Source organism: Lytechinus variegatus, chromosome 12 (assembly GCF_018143015.1).
Source record: "Lytechinus variegatus isolate NC3 chromosome 12, Lvar_3.0, whole genome shotgun sequence".
NCBI lineage: Eukaryota > Metazoa > Echinodermata > Echinoidea > Temnopleuroida > Toxopneustidae > Lytechinus > Lytechinus variegatus.
Genome location: NC_054751.1, coordinates 12523092 through 12542971, shown reverse-complemented (window position 1 = coordinate 12542971; position 19880 = coordinate 12523092). Strand labels below are relative to the sequence as shown.

Below are 19880 nucleotides of genomic sequence, written 5' to 3'. Positions count from 1 at the left end.
TATACCGTACATAACAAACAAACCAAACATATTATACGCTACTATTATAGAATCACAAGCGAACGACAAAAACACGATTCAACGCATTAAACAACACATATAAAATCACAGGTAAAAGTAATTGATCAACCTTTTCTTTTTAATTCCCCACCACCATGTTTTATTAATTCATAAATTAAAACAAAATACACAATTCATTCCATAATAAAATGATCAGCGGGGGGGGGGGGTGGTTGCGGAGGGGATGCTAGGAACCATCATATTTTTCTCGGGGTGCTGAGTATGTAATACACCAAAGTCAGCACCCCATGGGAATCAGGTCAGAGTATGCTAAATTGTTAGAAAATATGTGACCAAATCATCTTCCCCCTTTTTTTTGGGGGGGGGGGGGAACCAGCACCCGCTCTTAACAACTCGTTCCCAAGCCCCTGTAAGTGAGTGAAGAATCCAGGGGGAATACCAAGCATGAATGTAATACATCCCAGCAAACTCGATAGGAGAGGGTAACTCCCCTTACTCTACGTAGAACACATTATGATAATATAAATGAAAATATACACAAATAGTTTCTTTAAGAATATTTTCTTTTTCACGTCTGTCATTCGTGTCTGTGTAATGATATAGCTATAATGCGCAGTCTGACATTCGTGTCTGTGTAATTATCCGTGTCCATAGACATGACAGATGCAATGATGTAGCACTAATCCGCCGTCTGACATTTCTGTCGGTGTGGAGGAATTCGGCTCGTTTTCATACGTTCAAAACCGGCCGAATACCCTCCACAACGAAATTTCATTCGGGTCACATTTGGGAAGTTCAGATGGTATTCGGTTGGATTAGGGGAGGTATTCGGAGTATACCGGGCAAATTCGGTCCGAGCTTGGCACATTTGGCCATATTCGTTCCGATTCGGGTCGCCATTCGGCTGTAATCGGAGCAATTGAGCCACATTCGCCTTGATTCTAGGCACCTTTAGTTCAATTCTTGCCATTATTCGGGTGGCATTCGGCTTTATTTTAGATGGCCAAAATTGATTCGTGTAAATTCTTGGCGTTTCAGCGCTGAATCGGGACTTCCTTTGGACCAATTTGCCTCTATTCGGGGAGCTTCCTGAATCAGATATGTTGAGAACCGAATCGACCGAAACCATCCGAACCAGGCCACATTCGGGCAAAATTGGCCAGAATTTATTCGGAAGAAATCGGTTTTGGTGTAAACCTAGTATAGCTATATATATTATAGTTATATAGCAATAGAGGGTCGTCTGACATTCGTGTCTGTGTAATGATGCTGTCATTCGGGTCTGAGTATATAACTATATACCGATAAGAGCGCCGTCTGGCACGTAATTCTGTGTAATGAAATAACAATAAAGCGTCGTCCGACATTCGTGTTTGTGTAATGATATAAAGCACCGTCTGTCATTCGGGTCTGGGTAACGATTTACCAATAAAAGCGCCGTCTGGTACGTAATTCTGTGTAATGAAATAACAATAAAGCGTCGTCTGACATTCTTTTCTCTACATGTTAATTGCCATTACGATTAGAGTTTCATCCTGCTTGTACGTTGTCTCAATTTATAAATGTGTAGCCCAATGATACAATGAAATTGCGTCGAAGCACGCAAAATCCCCACCACAACATTACTCAGTCTTTCTTAAATGTCCGGCCACATTATTTTTATGGATCCCAATTCCCAAACCTGTTTGACCTACATCTTTCTTCCAAACTTCGCTGTCAGCTCATCCATGAGTTGACTGGACATTGGAATCGGTATGTCTTTTCGTGCCGAAGTGGAGGAAGGCGGGGACTCGAAGACCGGCATCGGTGTTTCATAGGCCGAGGAATCTGCCTCAATCAGGTCTGGATTCACATCACGTACAGAATAGCTAGATGAAGTTTCTGTCATAGATATGGACGTACCCGGAGTTCCCTTCTTCGTGGACAACACAGAAGACAAGGTCCGTGTTGATTCGGAAGTTTTGATGGATGACGATTGCTCTGCCGAAAGGGATCGCAAAAACTGACATGGGCAGGTGAATGAGGCACAAGGGTTGCACGAGCATGAGTCTTGCCACATCTTAAAGACACGCTTGTTACAGATGAAAGCGATAAAGATGTAGACTCCTTGGAGAGAGTTGAGGATGATGAAGATATACAAGAGAGCTGTAACGTTGGCAAAGGCAGCAATGAAACCAAATATCCATGTGAATCCAAGAAGTGTTGACATCTGCGGTAAGATGGGAAAACAAGCAAATGTTTACATAGAGTTAGGGCAGTAACATGGAATAGTGGATTATGAGGTTGCTATTTCCTTTGATTTTTCAAGCAGAGACAAACATGACAAAGAGTGGTAAAGAGAGGGGGAAGAATCAGAAGTAGAAGAGCATAAAAAGAAAGGTGTGGTCATATACCTAATTGTCCAGCACCCGTTCTTTATAAGAACGTCCCTGGTGTTGGGGCATCCATTCACATTATCATGATTTATGGCTATTACTCAGAACACTACTTTGACTTCGGTTAATGATAATGCTACAGTTTGAATCTGTAGATTGTATTTCTTGCAGTCGTTGGTTGATCTGGGATTGTGCGTTTTCTATAGAAGTGAGTTTTTGTTTACAATGTCTCTAAGTCCAAATGTCCGGTTATTACAGCTCTAATCAATAGTAAATGTTTTTGCCATACCGATAAGAATTTTAGACTTTAAGCGATTTTTTCATTAATCTTAAATATTTAGCGATTTTCATGTTAATTTCTATCATTTGTATCGAACATGACGTCGCTAAGTCAACGTGGAATTAAAGTAAGATTAGCAACACGTGAAGCAATCATACCTTCAGATAGACAACACCTTCAGTCGTCAGCTTCGATGACTTTCTCTTCGTGGTTTGGTTTGTCCTCTTACGAAGACCAACAACAACGAGAGCAAAGAGAATTCCATTAAGGATCAGACTAAGGGCCATGGGTACACCAAACACATAGAGGTTCATGAAGCCATTACCAACCCAGCAGGATTTGATTGTACCGTAAGTCAGTGCAACATGGGGCAACTTACAGAGGTGGACTATCACGCAGGGTATGACTATGAGTAATGGTGATCCCCACGCAAAGACAAGAAACACCACCAGTAGTCTCTGACCTTCGGATGTTTTCTTGACCTTTTGAGTTAGTCCAAACCTGCGATAAAGGTCAAATGCAAGGGCCATCGAATGTGTAAAGACGACAAGCCACAGGTAGTGTCCGAATACGGCAAAGCATGTGCACGAGATTGGGTTCGATTTCGCCATGCCACTGAAGAGCAACATTAACTGTGCCAATGTCAAGGAAACGCATGTACTCATTACTAACTGACTACAAATAGATTTTCGAAGGCTTGCAAACTTGACGTAGGTGACAAGGGTAAACACAAGACAAGCAATCGACAGTAGACAACCAATGAAACTTGTTATCGACTGCCCTTTTGAAAATGTTATTAGGTAATATTCACGGGTGGTGTTTCCAGTACTGTCTAGGAAGGAACAGACTTGAATGGAGTCATTGTTCACCAATTTGTAATCATCTTGATCAAAAACCATACCGAGTGGTTTATACAAAACTGAACCATTTTTTAAGATGACAAAGTCATCGACCTCTAACGTTATCATCGCACATTGTGACGCGTTCTCACGCATACAAACGAAAAGCTCTACATCTACATTGCTGGAATTATCAGAATACCATCGAAATCTTTGAGTCAAGAGAGAATCTTCAATCGCGTAGGAGGTATTAGTCTCGCTCACCCAAAAAAATGTCCTTGAATAATCACCCATAATCTGAAATTCATTTAACCGGATAGAGTTGTTACTACATATCTGATCTCCTCTTCTAACACACCCTACTTGCACATTGACTTCTGATAAACGGCATGTCAGGTCTCCCGAATTCCCAGTCCCTGGGACAACCCACTGGACCATCTTAGATGGTTGTCTGAACGGCACAAATCCCAGCATGGGCAAATAAAAAGTGAGGGTGACAACTTGTAAGCAGATTTCAATACGAGAAGAGCTCACATTCCTCCACGTCGCGCTTACCTCTCGAACTACAATATTTTGGGAATGGTTGCTATGTAGGGTGAACCACGACACTGATTCATTTGCGATGGGCCACGAAGGGCCACAGAACGATTTTCCTATGACTTCATGCTCGCAACTCACTATGGCAGTAGAAGGTATTCGACTCTCATTCAAACATCTCATGTCACCTTTTGTTGAATCGACAACACATGACCTATCTAAAAGTTTGTAGCCTTTAGGGCAGGAGAGTTCGATACACATTTGCAGAGATGGGTCAAAGACCTGTGTGTGGTTGCAAGCTACTGGCACTATTTCTTCTAAGGAAGGCGTGTCATGGAGTGACGTAAAATCAATCAAAACTGATATAGGGGGTAAGGGCTGTAGTGAAAACACCGGTTCGTTTATACCTGGCCATAGAGTGATGCTTAAAGTAGACGTGGTAGAAGGCCTCTCGGTAAGGCTGCCAACAGTCTCTTGCAACTGCGTAGTCAATGGCTCCCTGATGTAGACTTTTTGCTGATGATCTGTACAAGGTATTACTTCCCCCACTGATGAATGAAGTATGGATATATTGTACTGGTCAGACGTGTTATCACATAGAAAACAGTGAGGATTTCTGTATATACGGCCATCTTGGAGAGAAATGAACGTTGCTAGATAGGAACGACAAGCACGTTGGATAGCAAATGAGGCTTCTCCGTCATCTGTTTTCCGACAAGTACCAAACTCTGTGACGGAACATACTCTCACATCTGGCATGTCTGGTAGACGAGATGTTGGAAGCGCGAAGAACCAATCAGTACAATTCTTCATCAATATTGTAACACGCTCTTGAAAGGTCGCATTTGGGGGTATCTCCGGGACTTGAGTGCTACATTCCACAAAGAAAGACCAAGGAATGACATCATGGAGATTTATCCTGTTACATTTAGCACAGTATGGATTCTTGAAACTAATGGATGACACGAAAGATACAGGAGCTAGGGTGAAGAAGTCAGACTCAGTTGCAAATCCTTCGCAGTATTCCTGTACCAAGGCGTTGTTCCAGTCTGATGCACACTTGTCGATCATCAGAAACGCTGTATCGTTGCCCGAAGAATATGAGTGAGGAGGGATCATACAGGACAGCTGATCAGAATCGATGGTCTCGGTTGCATTGGCAAACTGGCTAAGAGGAGATGAATTGGTGCACGTTGTTAGGAAATCGGGGCAACAGTCGTTGAAGAAGAAACAAGGCGGATCACAATGGCATGTAACATCCGAGGGAGGGTTAACTGAAGTGCATCCACTCTGTGGGTTACAGAGAGAGTTGGACTCGCAAACAGGGATGGTCAAGCCTTCTATTGTGACGTTTACAAATCTTTCTTCTGTAATGGATACAAATACAAAATTAATTATTTAAAAAACCTAATAATCATAAGCGTACAATCACATTACTTTATCGAAAATGCTTACATTAATACTGCATGCTTAAAGATTAAAGTCTGTCTCAATTCTTAATGGGTACTTTAAGAAGGCTTTGAAATCTATAATGATGACCTGGAACTCACCGCTAGGTGTAAGAAACACCAATATGAGCAAGAACCGTAGACAAACCTTTACTGCCATCTTGAATCGAAGAATTAAATCATTTGAATGTTCTTGAATTGATAGATCGATATGATCATGGACTTGTCTTGTCACAGAACATACTCTCAAATATATTCTCAAATGAGGAAGTAGTGAACAGTCCTTTTGTAATCTACTCCTCACCTTTGACAAAGGAGGGAATTTTTACTTTATGTGCCCCGTTCATTGTCTCGAAAAGAAAGGAGGCACTGGAGTAAAAAAAAAATAATACAGATCTAACCAAAGGTATTCAGAGCGAATGTGCAATATGAAAACAACTATGAAAACATTTCCCACGGAACGATCCTACAACCACACAATCAATCATTACCGCCAAGATATTTCGTTTCTTATAAACGCGCGCTCGTTCCAGGGGTCCCTTTTCATTTTTGTTTGTAACAGCACGAAATGAGTGTATTGTCCCGGTTTTACTGTATTCATGAGAATAGATTTCATATTTTGATGTGTTATACTTAATTTTTTTCATTGTATGACTTTGTGTTTACAATCGTCAGCTTGTGCTATTGTTTTTATTAGATCGTCTTCTGGAAGCTCAATCTCTTTTCCAGCTCCGGACCTCCTCACAGTAACCCTTTTCTGATCACAAGTAGACATTTTATATGATGATTGACTACAGCTTGGTCCTATTCCCCGAATTCTCCCTCACTGAAATATTTGGCTCGGTCGTGTGGTCTGCTACCAACTTGGACTGGACTGATGTTTTTTGATCAATGATCATGGATTAGTTGCCAGTTTTTATTCTTTACAAAAAATAAGATGAAAGTTAAAAAGGCCTTGAAATATCTTTCTCTTTGGTAAAGTTCTAACCCGTTTTCATTCGGAAATCGAGACATTGCACAGGACACACAAGCGCACTTACCCCACTTACTTCATGATATTGATTTTTTGTATGAATTAATGTTTCGAAAATGTAATGAAATGGAAGAAAATGTTTATTTGAATTGAATTGAAAACTTCTGCAAACATCAATGGCGTACCGTGAGTCACGGCATGGGGGGGGGGGGGCACCAGCAAAAAATTTGGGTCACCTAGTGAGCGCGCGAAGTTGCTACGTTTGCTGATCTAACAGAGACATTTTAAGGACGATGTCATTAAACGAATATGTACGTCACTGATCACATAAAGCGAGCGCGAAGCGCGAGCTGAAAATTTTTGATATTCAGAACTAAAAAGGGACATTATAAGCAAATTTTGAAATCATGATATGACCTGTATCGCTAAATGCGAGCGCAAAGCGCGAGCTGAAATTGTTGTATATATTGACCCCAAACGGACATTTTAAGGACTATATTTTAGGAATCTATTAGGAGTATACATATCTAACCATAGTAATCTAATGCGAGTGCCAAGCGCTTGCGGATTTTTTAGAATTATATGCATCCAAACACATAAAGCCCTTGTAGTAATTGTAATCATGATTAACATGCGCATCTAACTAATCAAATATTGCGAGCGCGAAGCGCGAGCTGAAAATTTAGGAAATTCAGACCTGAAGAGGGACATTTTTAAGGCTTGTTTGTAGGAATTCACGAAGACCATACATACTTCACTAACCAATAGAAGCGAGCGCGAAGCGCGAGCTGAAATTTTTGTATAAATTGACCCCAAACATGGATATTTTAAGGACTATTTTTAAAAAGAATCCATTATGAGTACACTCATCATAGTCATCTAATGCGAGTGTCAAGTGCATGCTGATTTAGTTAGAATTACACATAGAGACATACTTTTTGTAGTCATGATTATCATACGCATCTAACTAGCCAACATGAAAAATTAGGAAATTCACACCTGAAGAGGGGCATTCTAAGGCTTGTTTGTAGGAATTCATGTACACCATGCGTTTTTCCTAATCAAACGATGCGAGCGCAAGCTGACATTTTTTATATTCACTTTTCAGATCAGAAAAAGGGGCATTTTAAGGACTGATTTTAGGAATTCATGAAGAGCAGACATATCTCATTAATCCACTAATGCGAACGTTAGCGCGGACGGGAAATGTTTTACATTAAGACCTTAAAATTATATGTCACTTCATAAAACAATAATAATTCGAAGTGCGAGGAAATATATTTGGTTTATATTGAATTGAAAACGGGAGGTTTTAGTACAGCAGGATTATATATCTCGTTAAACAGACAATGCGAGCATCAGGAACAATGAAGACAAAGGCCCTGAGCAAATTATGTTTTATAAAGTTATGATATTTTCTTATTTTCATGTAATATAACATATCATAATTATAATGTAATATAACATAATGAACAATAATTCCATCCTTCCCACTACGTTTATCTCACTTTCTCCCTCTTTTTCTCTTTTCCCCCGTTTTTTTTTTTGCCAGCCGATTGGGGGGGGGGGCACGTGCCCCCCATGCCCCCCCGTAGTTACGCCACTGGCAAACATGCATAAACCAAACGCGCACACAAAACCACGTACACTCTTGAAGGGCATGTCCAACTTAACAAAAGTTGCTAGTATTAAAAGACGGAGCAAAATCAAACAAGCTCAATGCTAAAACAAATTATCAAACTCAGATGAAAAAAAAGGTACACTTTGAAGTTGAATGCACATCCTGGTTGGTATGCAAGCGAGGGAACATGACTATGCAATATGAAGTATTTAAATCTCTCTTTTTTCCAATGTAAATCAAACTCTCTTGAAACTTTAACCTGCTGCATTTTCTCTTTCATAATTCTTTCATAATTGAGAGCTTCTTCATTGATTTTGATGATGCTGAAATAAAATGCCCTCCTTGAAAAATAAGACATTTTCGTATATTCTTCGGAAAGATAAAAATCATACAGCCTACAAAGATATGAGATACAGCCACTTTTTTGAGGGGTGGGGATGGGTCGATTGTATCATTATAACGCAGTATAGCTGTCGAAAGTTGGAAACTGGCTAGTATTGACACAATTTTAAAGTTCATCCGCCCAGGATATAACCAGGAAGCTTATAAAAGTTTATACCCCTGGGTATATACACATGCTACCTGATATAACCGGATATACCAAAAGATCATACAGTATCCCACATTGCACGGTCGCTATATACCAGGAAAATTGAGTAACTATATTCTTATAGTAGTATTCTGTAGTATCAGGAATTTCATCCTCTCTTCTTTTTTTCTCTGTCTCCCCTGACCTCTTTCAATGCCCTCACTTCCTACCATGGCCGAGTAATTGCACTTGAAACCACTCTATCATGTGTTATATTTCGCCTGCAGTTTCGAAGTGACAAAAGAAGTGACGTCACTACCGTGTACATATCTGAATTTCATTTTGGAAGTTGAATACCATAGCGAAAAGATCGAGGCCATGACAACTATTGTATTTGTCAAAACGCCTTTGTTGGAAAAAATATAGAGATGTAAAGAAAACGTACAATTATAATTTTTTGCAATCGCTCACGCATTCATTGGCCTACAGAAGGAAATATTACCGGGTCTCTTCAATGCATTTCTAAACTTTGTGTTCTAGCTACATTACAGTAATACCTCAATGTGTATAATGTGACCGCCCTGAAAAGCAGACCAAGGATGGCAGATCGAAATGAACATATGGCTTCATCGCTTCGGATTGTGCTTTTGTGTTTATTTTTCTTTAATTTCATGCCCAACGGTGAGTTGATCTATTTTGCTGCTTATTATCTTATTCATGTTATCCTAAAAAGAACATACATCTCTCCTGATCAGTCATTTCTTTGACTTTCTTTTTATTCTGATCTGTATTAGCAGTTTGTATAGTATTTGCCAAAATTTACAAGAGGCCAAAAAGTCTCAAATATTATAGATTTGCTTAGATGTCTGATTTTCTATCCTCATATGTCAGCAGAAATACATTGAAAATGGCTAATATTTGACTGAAACACCGTCGAGGTACGTTTTATTTATTTTGGGCATGATTATTGTGGAGACGTGGCGAGTCATCTGACCTTCATCATGTTAGGTTATACCATGAGTAAATATTTACCCTCTCTGCTGTCGGATTTACTTAAAAAAACGCCCTATAATTAACATGATAAGTGTCAATACAAAGGCCCTTGGCAGTCCTGTCTGTGTTGAACAACATATTTTTGAATAGTTTACTTGCAATTTTTTCGTTTAATCCATCTTTTACCATTTTGAACTGTTAAATAGCCCTGATACTTGCTACATTTACGCCGAAGAGTTTAAGGAGGTTTTGAATAAAAAAAGATATTTGAAATGTTTGTTTCATTAAAAAAAAGAAGGGCCTGAATCCAAAATATAATTTCAATGTTGATATATTTCGTTTCACTGTAATAAGATTAATGCATTTAAGAACAAAAATTGTATAGTTTTATATCAGGCAAACAACCCCCCCCCCCTAATTCCACAACAATCACAAGATATGAGGCCCAAATTATGAGACATGGATATCACATTGGTCATGGAGTGGAGACGTGCAAGACATATTTTGTCCCCCAATATGTTTGGGTACTGTGCTCATATTTTTACTATATATTTCAGCAAGACTTGCTTTTGTTAATATGAATGTTTCAGTGATTGATCTTTTTTGACGATTATTTGGATTGGTTTAAACTTAATTATGTAGCGGAGATTGTCTACAAACTAATGTAGACAAGTTGATACTGACACAAGATGAGTTGATGGCACTTCGTGCCACTGCCAAGATTAAAGTGATTGGTTAACATTGGTTTGACTTTTAAAAAATCTGAGCTAGAAGGTCACACTTGTCACCTGTGTCTGTGATATGTTACAAAAATGAAGCCCAGAAAAAATTGCGTTCGAAAATAATTATTTAGTGCTTCAAAAATTGAAATATAAAGTGACCGGAAACCCCATCTTAATTTCATCCCATACACTTATGTGTACTATTTAGGCGTCTATAAGACACCTATTTACAAAATCGGGGTTTGCCTTGTAGTTTTAGCTTTTCATTCTCAATAATGGTTGTTTTCAGGGTTTATTAGTTCTAATACATGCACTTGTACACATGTTTCATCTTGGTTTGAGAATTTTTTAAATCGGCTGCTCACAAATGTAAACAATACCTTTAATGACGACAGTGTCAGTAAATTAGATGAAGTAGAGGAAGGGCACAGCAACCTGATGAAACAAAGAATCTCTATAAAGGACAATTGGTCATTTCTTTGGGGTTCCAATCATTCTTTGATTATCTCAAATGATCCATATGCTCCGTATGCTCCAAAAGGGTAAATTAGTTGAGGTCTTTCACCAATAATTAAACCAAATGCAACTAGCACAATCCAATTAATGTTTGGTATAACATCTTTTCTGCTTTGAATAAACAATACATCTTAACATCTCGGATGAGTTTTCGTCTGAATTCAAGTGCGAATAAATTCACTATCCTCTTGCTTATCTCAATTAAAAATTTCATATTGATAAGCATAAATCTTTGTAAATTGTATGAAAAAACACAAACAATGTTCATACATGTATCTTATATTCATATGTAAACAAAGGTTTCATAGTGAACGAAACATGTGCCCATTGATACTTTATTATACATTTCAATAATTTCTGGAATTCAGCCACTTTGTAAATTTAGCCATCACAGATGAATGTGATCTAGTGGTAGATCATCCTGGAGCAGATTAATCTCTCTTACATTTTTTGCTCTATCTCTTTCGGGAAACGTCTGCAGTACCTCTCGTGAGTTAGATACAAGCTTATGGAGATGGAGACCACCCTTCTCACATAGTTTCTTGGTTCTGGATATGAGATCTACAGCTTGGTGTACTGTAGGCAAGGACTTCAAGCCATCGTCCACGTAAAATTCTTGATGAATGAAGTCTCTTACATCTTCACCGAACTCAGCAGCATGGTCTGAAGCAGTTTGTCGGAGACCAAAGTTGGCACATCCCGGTGAGGAGGCTGCCCCAAATAGATGTACTTTCATCCTGAATTCATTTGGTACTTCATCGTAGTTACCATCCTTCCACCAAAAAAATCTGAGATAATCTCTGTCTTCCATGTTGACTCTGAACTGGTGGAACATTTCTTGAATGTCACACATGAATGCGATGTGATCCAGTCTGAAGCGGCAGAGTACTCCGACTAATTTATTTGTTAAGTCTGGTCCTGTGAGTAGGTGCGAATTCAACGACTCTCCTCTTCATTTCGCACTGCAGTCAAATACGACCCTCAGTTTATTTGGTTGAACTACCCCATGGTGTGGGATATACCACACTTTACCATCTGTGTTGTGGTCTGGTGCTGGTTCCGCATAACCTTTCTCTAGAAGAGTTTCCATTACCTTGGTGTACTTCTTGAGATACTCGTCATTTTGCTTGAACTTTCTTCCAAGATGATCAAGTCGTCTCTTCGCAAGAACTCTGTTATTTGGCAACTTTGGCTTCTCATCCTTGAATGGCAAAGGCAATTCATAATGCCCATCGTCTAATTTGTGAATCTTATCTCTCATAATGTTCATGAACTTGACGTCATTTTGTGAATATGCCACTCCTTCAGCCTTGGTGTCAAGGAAATCAGCTTCCATCAATCTTGTCACTCTTGCAGGGGTGATCTCTTCCTTGAATGATGTGTTATGAGCAAACAACACATACTTGTTTCCTGTTTTTAGCTCAGCAGGAATCTCACAGGCTGTCAATCGATGACTTACACCAACTGGATCATCCTCATAGTTGTGTTCACTTTCTTTCACAGTACCCACAATGCTCCATCCTAAGTAAGTCTGTCTTTAGGCCATATGGACCATTGGGCCAATTACGATCAGGACATCTCTTGGTATGAGGGCTCCAGCACAGTCGTACCCAATCAACAAACCAATTTCACAATCTTGTAAGGGCAGTAGGTTATGTGAAATCTTGGAAAGGTGAGGGATGCTGGTCGCCATCTCTGGAGTGGGTATGTGATTAGGATTTGCTGGTATGAACTGTCTGGTATAGGTTGATTGTAAAGCTTTCTTCTGTTCTCCATCAAATGACCTGATTGAAAGACCTTCAATGCGTTCGCTTGGTAGTCTTTCATCCACAGCCGACATCGTTGAAAGAAGGAGACTTACAGGAGTTCCATGCAAATTCATCTCATTCTTGGTTTTCTCTAGCAGAAACGTGGTGTCGGATTGAGTGTCAAGTAATGCATACATCATTCGTTCATCCGATGTGGTCGAGTGTGAAAGCCAGACAGGAACTATCATTGTACTCTTTGTAATGGTCAATCCAGCGTTAGAGTGTTGGCTAAATGAAGCATGAGACCATGACGACTGAGTTTCATTGGGTCTTGGATCTACCTCTTGTTCCTTCTTTGGTTCTGGTCTCTTTCTGTTTTCATGTAGCTTAGACATGTGACCATACTTTAGGCAGCCGTAACATAGACCTCTCTCTCTTATGTGGCTTTTACGATCCGCCATGTTCTTTGACGCAAACTCGGTACATTCTTGTAGGGAGTGGTCTTTCTTGCAGCATGAACATGACTGTGGCTTAACTCTCTTCTCCCTTTCCTTGCTGCCTGAGTTTGGATGTGTCACATTGGTTGAGAGGGTTCTGACATCTGATATAGACATCGTCTTGTTAGATCTTCCATCGATTTTGCCATGGAGAGAGGTAACTGGGTAGCATGCTACCTTAGCTTCTGCTTCGATGAATTCTGCAAATATCTGAAAAGGAGGAAACTGTCCATTCACATCTCTCCAATCGATAACCTTGCGTGACCATCGTGCAACGAGCCAGTCTGGCAATTTATACAAGATCTTTTGATTCTCCCTTTCGTCGTTTAGGTGGTGAAGGTTACCAATCTTGTCCATGGCACTGACATATTGATGGAGGAAATCTGACAGATTCCTCATACCGATGGCATCCTTCGAAGATATCTTTGGCCATTGGTCCAATTTTTCGCGAAAGGCATTTGCTATGATGAAGGGGTCACCATATCTACTGGTGAGGGCTGTCATGGCTTCCCCATATGCCTATAATTTCCAACTAGAGCATATCCTCGAACAAGTTCTAGAGGTTGACTTCTTAAGTATTTCTGTAAGTAGAAAAACCGATCCATAGGCTGTATACCACTTTGTTGGATCAAAACATCAAACGCGTGCTTCCACGCAGGAAAGGACATAGGATCTCCTGCAAATGTCACTGGTTCGGGAAATGGGAGCCTTGTCATCCGCATCTGTTCTATTAAGACGTTTACTGCGTCACCTCGAAGGTCATTTACATTCGGGTGGGCTTCTGGTTCAACTTCGTGGATGCCATTCACCCAATCTTGACAATCTTTTTGCTTCTCTGATACCACGCGTACAGCATGAGATTTCTTCGACCTTTTTGTCGAAGTCCGTGATGAGGCAGTTCCTTCTCTTTGTGCGATCAAGACCTCAAGAGTTTGTTTCATCAGGTTGCTGTGCTCTTCCTCTACTTCATCTAATTTACTTTTTTGGAGCTAAGTTTGAATTTTGTTGCAAACCTTTACAATCATTTAAAGGCAGTCAATGTCAGTAAAATTTAAAAGGAAACAAAATTTTCATGTTTCATGTTTCATGTGCTGCATATCATTGAGAGTAAGCAAGTTGGGATTTATTACCTTGTTATATACAGTGTTTATTTGATAACATGTTTAATTGATCGTAAGAATGTTCGACATGCATAGTATGTACATTAGTTTCATATTGTTGTTAATAATGTACGAGCAAAATTTAATTTAGAAAAAGATAGAAAGAAAGTCTTTTTAGGTTATCAACGATCTGTGATAATTCGATCAATCGTTATTTGGTAAGCTTTGATCCAGCTGAGGCATGGCGGCTTGTCATTGTTCAAAACCCAACTTCACCCGACAAAGGAAATTAAGATTGGCATGGTGTCGAAAATCTGTCTATCTGACGGTCAATTGGATCAGGGTCGCCGAGCCACTAACCCGTCTCTGTGGTCTAGTGGTTAAGGCACCGGCGTTCAAAGCTGGGGGCCCGGGGTCGATTCCCGGCAGAGACATTTTTTCGGCATCACCAATTTTTCCAAAGGGTAGATAGCTCTGGGGAACCTTGATTTAAGCTACGCCTACCATTGTTCTCTTCATCCATTTCTTTACACAATATTTAAAATAAAAGAGTTGCCAAAGCTGTTGTACATGTATAACTTCACACACATTTGTATACTTTCTCCAATACGTGTACCTATCAAAGCACTAGCTTTGTATCAAAGCAATAGCTTTGATCCAGCTGAGGCATGGCGGCTTGTCATTGTTCAAAACCCAACTTCACCCGACAAAGGAAATTAAAATTGGCATGGTGTCGAAAATCTGTCTATCTGACGGTCAATTGGATCAGGGTCGCCGAGCCACTAACCCGTCTCTGTGGTCTAGTGGTTAAGGCACCGGCGTTCAAAGCTGGGGGCCCGGGTTCGATTCCCGGCAGAGACATTTTTTCGGCATCACCAATTTTTCCAAAGGGTAGATAGCTCTGGGGAACCTTGATTTAAGCTACGCCTACCATTGTTCTCTTCATCCATTTCTTTACAATATTTAAATAAAGCCAAAAAGCTGTTGTACATGTAAAGCTTTACATATATATTAAATATATACATATGTATATATATATACGTGTGTGTGTGTGTCAATAAAGCTAAGAATTGAATGCATATTATACACTCGGCAAAAAAAGTTCTTGGAAACATATAAAAGTTAAAATATTCCATATAGATATTTTGATTAAAGGTAAATATTGTATGTCAACATGACCAGACAATATTCCTCTTCCAGTATGACATGGTGTGGTGGCCCTATGCCCCTATAGGTCGACCACTCCTAGGGCGGTCTCTAACTTCATCAGCAGCCAAATGCCGCTGGTTCAAATTTGAAATTGTTGTTGGTGAAACTCGAAACTCGATAGTTCCAAGTTTGTTGTTGGTGAAACTTGGAAATATTGAGGCACTTGTCTAAATGACTGCCCAGACTGCAACATTCATATTGCTCTTGCACATGCTTGGTTGGAAAGCTTCATCTTGAAAGTGAGTGTCCAAAATGATCCATCTCAATAGGCATCTCATGATGCATCCCTATAAGCATTCAATTCGGATGATAACCACCAGTTGACATTGTTGAATGTATGCTTACAGGATGACCATGATCATTAGCATTCGAATGGTCCATCAAAAAATATCGTATATATAAAAAAAACAAGGTTATGTCTCTTCTATCCTGGACTATAACGATTGAAAAGGGCCATTCTTCATATACTTTGAACACGCATTGCATACATTTTTGCATTCTGCGTTATGAAAATAACGCATTATTTATTTCTCTCGTAATTGCATAATTATAATCGTGGCATAATTTGGTTTTCCTTTGATTGCAGGACTTGGGTTTGGAGATGTTGAATGGTATGAAAATTACACCGTAAATGGATGGACGATCCCGGTATGTACACGTTCGTTACCATGTAACAGTGAAAACTGTTCCACTACCCCGTACAACTCAGCTGGCCAATGTTACTGTGATCCTGTCTGCTTTTACTTCAGTGACTGTTGTATCGACTTCTTCAATGAATGTGAGGAAGATCTTGCTGATGATGACTTCTCTGAGGCGACCAAAGGCATTTATCCTAGTCAGTTCTCATGCGTGAAACCAGCGGGAAATCCACAATTTGATGATCAGTATCTGATGGTGAGCAAGTGTGATGAACGATGGAATGATGAAAAAACAGACATGACTAAAGCAAAATGTGAAAGTCAGGCGATGGACGAAGACTCACTTACATTCATACCTGTAGTATACATGAACAGCATCACATTTAAAAATATATATTGTGTTCTTTGCAACTTCAAAAATGACATAAGCCGTGTTACACCATGGGGAATAGACGCAACATGCCTGTCTGCAGAATTCGCAAACACATCACGAAGTAATTTCAATAACGATCAAATTAGTGGAATTATAAAGAATTGCTATTGGAACTTTGTGAATCCGTTTTCATCAACAGCTGCAAGAAGATGTGATAATGCACGAAGCACGTCATGCGACGTCGACCAAAACAACGATACGATGGTTCAACTAGCTGAGGCTTGTGAGTCCTATAAAGGTGTCGTCAGCGTTTATAATAACCCACACTGTCACTTGTGTTACAACGCTTTGGTATTAAATCAAAATCTCGATACAATTTATTTAAACATGATTTACATGAAATGTCCACCCAGCACAACTGATAAATCCATTGTTGAACCAATTTACCCTTATCCGAATTATCCGATTTCTGTCCTTTTCGATTTTTCATCTGTTAACAATCTCCCTAGCCATGAACAACAACTCGATCTTTCCTGTGGAGATAATCAAATCTATGACCAATATCAAAACGTTTGTTTAAACCTTTCGTGTCCAGTGGGATATAGCCTCATGAACAGCTCTTGTCAAAGACTTCCTTCAAACTTGAGTTGCTTGTTCGAGGAAGGAGTCCCTGTCTTTATTGAAATGGAGTGCATGTACGCTATCGAAAATAACTCGAACTGCAATCCTGATGTGCATTTACCCAATACCATAATATCTTTATTCGATAAAAACTACATGACTTCTAGTAATCTTTCGGTTAGTAATTTCCAAGCTGAAGCAATAAGGAATAGGTCTTTAACGGTATGTTCTCAACGCCTGGAAATATGGGGATATCTACAAATGAATGTTGATGTTTCTCAAGAAAATTTAGATAGTGTAATTTTGTCCAAAAACATTCAGAACCACTTGGGAAATGCCACTTGTAGTGACATGACTTTAACAATTTCCATTGGATGCAGCAACCTTAAAGAAACTTGTCCTAACGTCGCTCTACATGATGACTTCGTAAAATCACATGATGACGGGACAAGGCAGAAGTTTTTAATCGGTGAAATTGCTTATTACTTTAAGGATTCTCTCTATTCCATTGAATATAACATTACATCAGCGCAGACGAACTCAAAGCGAGAATATTTACAAGTGTGTAAGGTACCATCTGAAACATGTACATTGGTATCACAGAACGTCTCGCTTTTTGTTGACTTAGGCAATGGATCTTACCTGTATTTGCCTCTTAACAGAACATTGACATCGAATGACTATATTGAAGTTGGAAATGACACGATTTTCGTTTGCTCTTACGTATTAAACAATAACAATTCTTCTGGTTTTCTAAATTTTTCTTCTGCTCAATCAATTCTAAGTACCATCGGTCTTACGTTGTCCGTAATTGCACTTTTCTTGACTTTCCTTTCTTATCTCAAGTTTAATCTTCTACGGAAAGCAACCTCGAACATTTTGATTATGAGTCTTTGTGTTACCCTTATAGTCGCCCAATTATTCATCTTATTTGGTGGGCTAGCGGCCTTGAATTCGTCTATCTGCATCTCTTTTGCAATCATGGGTCACTACATGTGGATTGCAGTTTTCTCACATACAACAGCTCTTGCTTTCGATTTGCAACGTCGTTTCGGCATCGCAGCAAAGTTTGGCCACACCGATGAGGGCGCTTCGGTACTTTCAAGGTTCCTTTTATTTGTTTGGGCGTGCCCAGTCCTTGTTCTCGGTCCTTGTCTTGGAGTATACTTTACTGGCAAAACTTTTCAACATTTCTCCCTCACCTACAATACACTTACTTGTTGGATCGGTGATGGTTTGGCCAATCTGTATGTCTTTGGAATCCCTGTCGCTTGTTTTCTCATCATCAATATTATTTTGTTTGTCATGGTAGTTGTTGGTCTTCATCAGATGAGAATGAGTCCGGTTAACAAGCACAAGAGCAAAGACTCCAAACTGTCGTCCGACCTTCTGATATATATAAAGGTGAGTACTTTTTAATGTTCTAAAATTGCATAAACATTGGGTATGACGACGAACATTTAGCATGTTTAGGGATCAATCTTAAACACTATGTGCTACAAAAAGGATTGAGCTTGAGGAATCCCATGGGTTAGGTATGGTACAAGTGTCATAATGTTAAGAAACGGGGTATATGTGAGTGATTGTAATTGCCATGCTTTACCCTTTACCTCTTTAATATTGTTTGATGGAAATATATAAATTAAAATATTTAGCGTTCTTACCACCGTTGCCTCGAATGACCGATCAGAGCATTTACAGGGGCTAATACCACACCAACAAATAAATATTTCCGCTGATTCTATCTTTGTCAGAATTAATTTTCGTAAAGATGAGTGGTCATCTTATGTGTCCTTTTATTATGCATCTCCCTAAATTTATCACAGATGTCGACTCTACTTGGCTTCACCTGGGTATTCGGTTTTATAGCTGCCTTCGCCGGTGTCACAGCTCTCTGGTATATCTTCATCATCCTCAACTCTCTCCAAGGAGTCTACATCTTCATTGCATTTGTCTGCAACCAGCGTGTCCTGATACTCTGGAAGGAATCTTGTCCCTGCTTTGGTAGGCTCTCCTCGATGACGTCCTCCAAGTCAAGATCGACATCGTCGGAAATGGTGACAATGAAAAAATCAAAGGGGAAAGTCTCGGGTAGCGAATCGATGCTCTAAATGCACACTCAGAGAACTTTGAAAAAAAAAGTCCAAGAATTGTAGCCCGATTCAGGGTTTTCAAAATCGAACGAAAAATTCATCGAGCAAGAGTCATAGCCTCGCGCGAGCTCCTTTGCCCGAGGCTAAGACCACGGCCAAGACGCCCGATACCAGGGAAAAGGAATCGTAGTTTGGTGCAATCGGCAATGACGAGGTTGCAAAATTACCCTCGAGGCGGAGAATGACGAGGAGTAAACTTTCATGATCAGTGATACTAGTGAGCCAAAAAATCAATAATTACAGAACTAATCGGTTCAATGGGTTACTAAGTGGCACAATCTCCTTTGATTTGGGCCTGCCTAACAAAGCATTATGCGCCATGTTGGTTCCCGTGATTGAATCTGGGTTGGCCGTAATCTCTGTATTGATGGCTTTCCTATCGATAATTACAGAGCGCCATCTCGCGTGAACTAAAACTGAATTGCTCTCTTTTCTTTGGGAACAGTTACGCAGCCGAAGTCAACTTCAGTCCGGTCAGTGCTATATGTATTAATTATGGCATACAATGGTTTCGAGGCTATGCCTTTAATGTGACTTTGTCGTTGCATGTCATCTTCAGTTATAATGATAATTAATCAAATTAAGGTTTTGCAGACCTTTTTAATTAAAGTATTTTTATAGCGCTGAGGACTGTATTGAGATACGTTATAAATATTTGGTGGTGGTGGTATTAAGACACTTTTTTTC

The 19880-nt window shown here is 39.6% G+C and overlaps 2 protein-coding genes across 3 annotated transcripts; one reads left to right on the top strand and one right to left on the bottom strand.

Annotated features, from left to right (window-relative positions):
* Nucleotides 1-507: 507 nt before the first annotated feature.
* Nucleotides 508-5809, bottom strand: LOC121425722. The gene is made up of 3 exons (XM_041621891.1): nt 5603-5809; nt 2835-5419; nt 508-2230 (listed from the first exon to the last, which is right to left on the bottom strand). Exons 1-3 carry the CDS (start codon nt 5658-5660, stop codon nt 1712-1714), a joined length of 3162 nt encoding a protein of 1053 aa, XP_041477825.1. The 5' UTR covers nt 5661-5809; the 3' UTR covers nt 508-1711.
* Nucleotides 5810-8725: 2916 nt separating this feature from the next.
* Nucleotides 8726-19167, top strand: LOC121425632. 2 transcript variants are annotated; one of them, XM_041621755.1, is made up of 4 exons: nt 8730-9304; nt 15995-16702; nt 18353-18444; nt 18867-19167. In XM_041621755.1, exons 1-4 carry the CDS (start codon nt 9223-9225, stop codon nt 19149-19151), a joined length of 1167 nt encoding a protein of 388 aa, XP_041477689.1. In that variant the 5' UTR covers nt 8730-9222; the 3' UTR covers nt 19152-19167. The 2 variants fall into 2 exon arrangements, with proteins under 2 accessions (XP_041477688.1, XP_041477689.1); XM_041621754.1 differs by having other exon boundaries at nt 8726-9304; nt 15995-18444.
* Nucleotides 19168-19880: the final 713 nt, after the last annotated feature.

What these genes read in the sequence shown, in the direction of transcription:
- LOC121425722 (XM_041621891.1), bottom strand. Translation starts at nt 5,660, where the DNA reads ATGGCAGTAAAGGTTTGTCTACGGTTCTTGCTCATATTGGTGTTTCTT. An exon ending in GGTGTTTCTTACACCTAGCG is followed by an intron (nt 5,420 to 5,602) that starts GTGAGTTCCAGG and finishes TATCCATTACAG; the next exon opens with AAGAAAGATTTGTAAACGTC. An exon ending in AAGGTGTTGTCTATCTGAAG is followed by an intron (nt 2,231 to 2,834) that starts GTATGATTGCTT and finishes ATCTTACCGCAG; the next exon opens with ATGTCAACACTTCTTGGATT.
- LOC121425632 (XM_041621754.1), top strand. Translation starts at nt 9,223, where the DNA reads ATGGCAGATCGAAATGAACATATGGCTTCATCGCTTCGGATTGTGCTT. An exon ending in CTTTAATTTCATGCCCAACG is followed by an intron (nt 9,305 to 15,994) that starts GTGAGTTGATCT and finishes CTTTGATTGCAG; the next exon opens with GACTTGGGTTTGGAGATGTT. An exon ending in ACCTTCTGATATATATAAAG is followed by an intron (nt 18,445 to 18,866) that starts GTGAGTACTTTT and finishes AATTTATCACAG; the next exon opens with ATGTCGACTCTACTTGGCTT.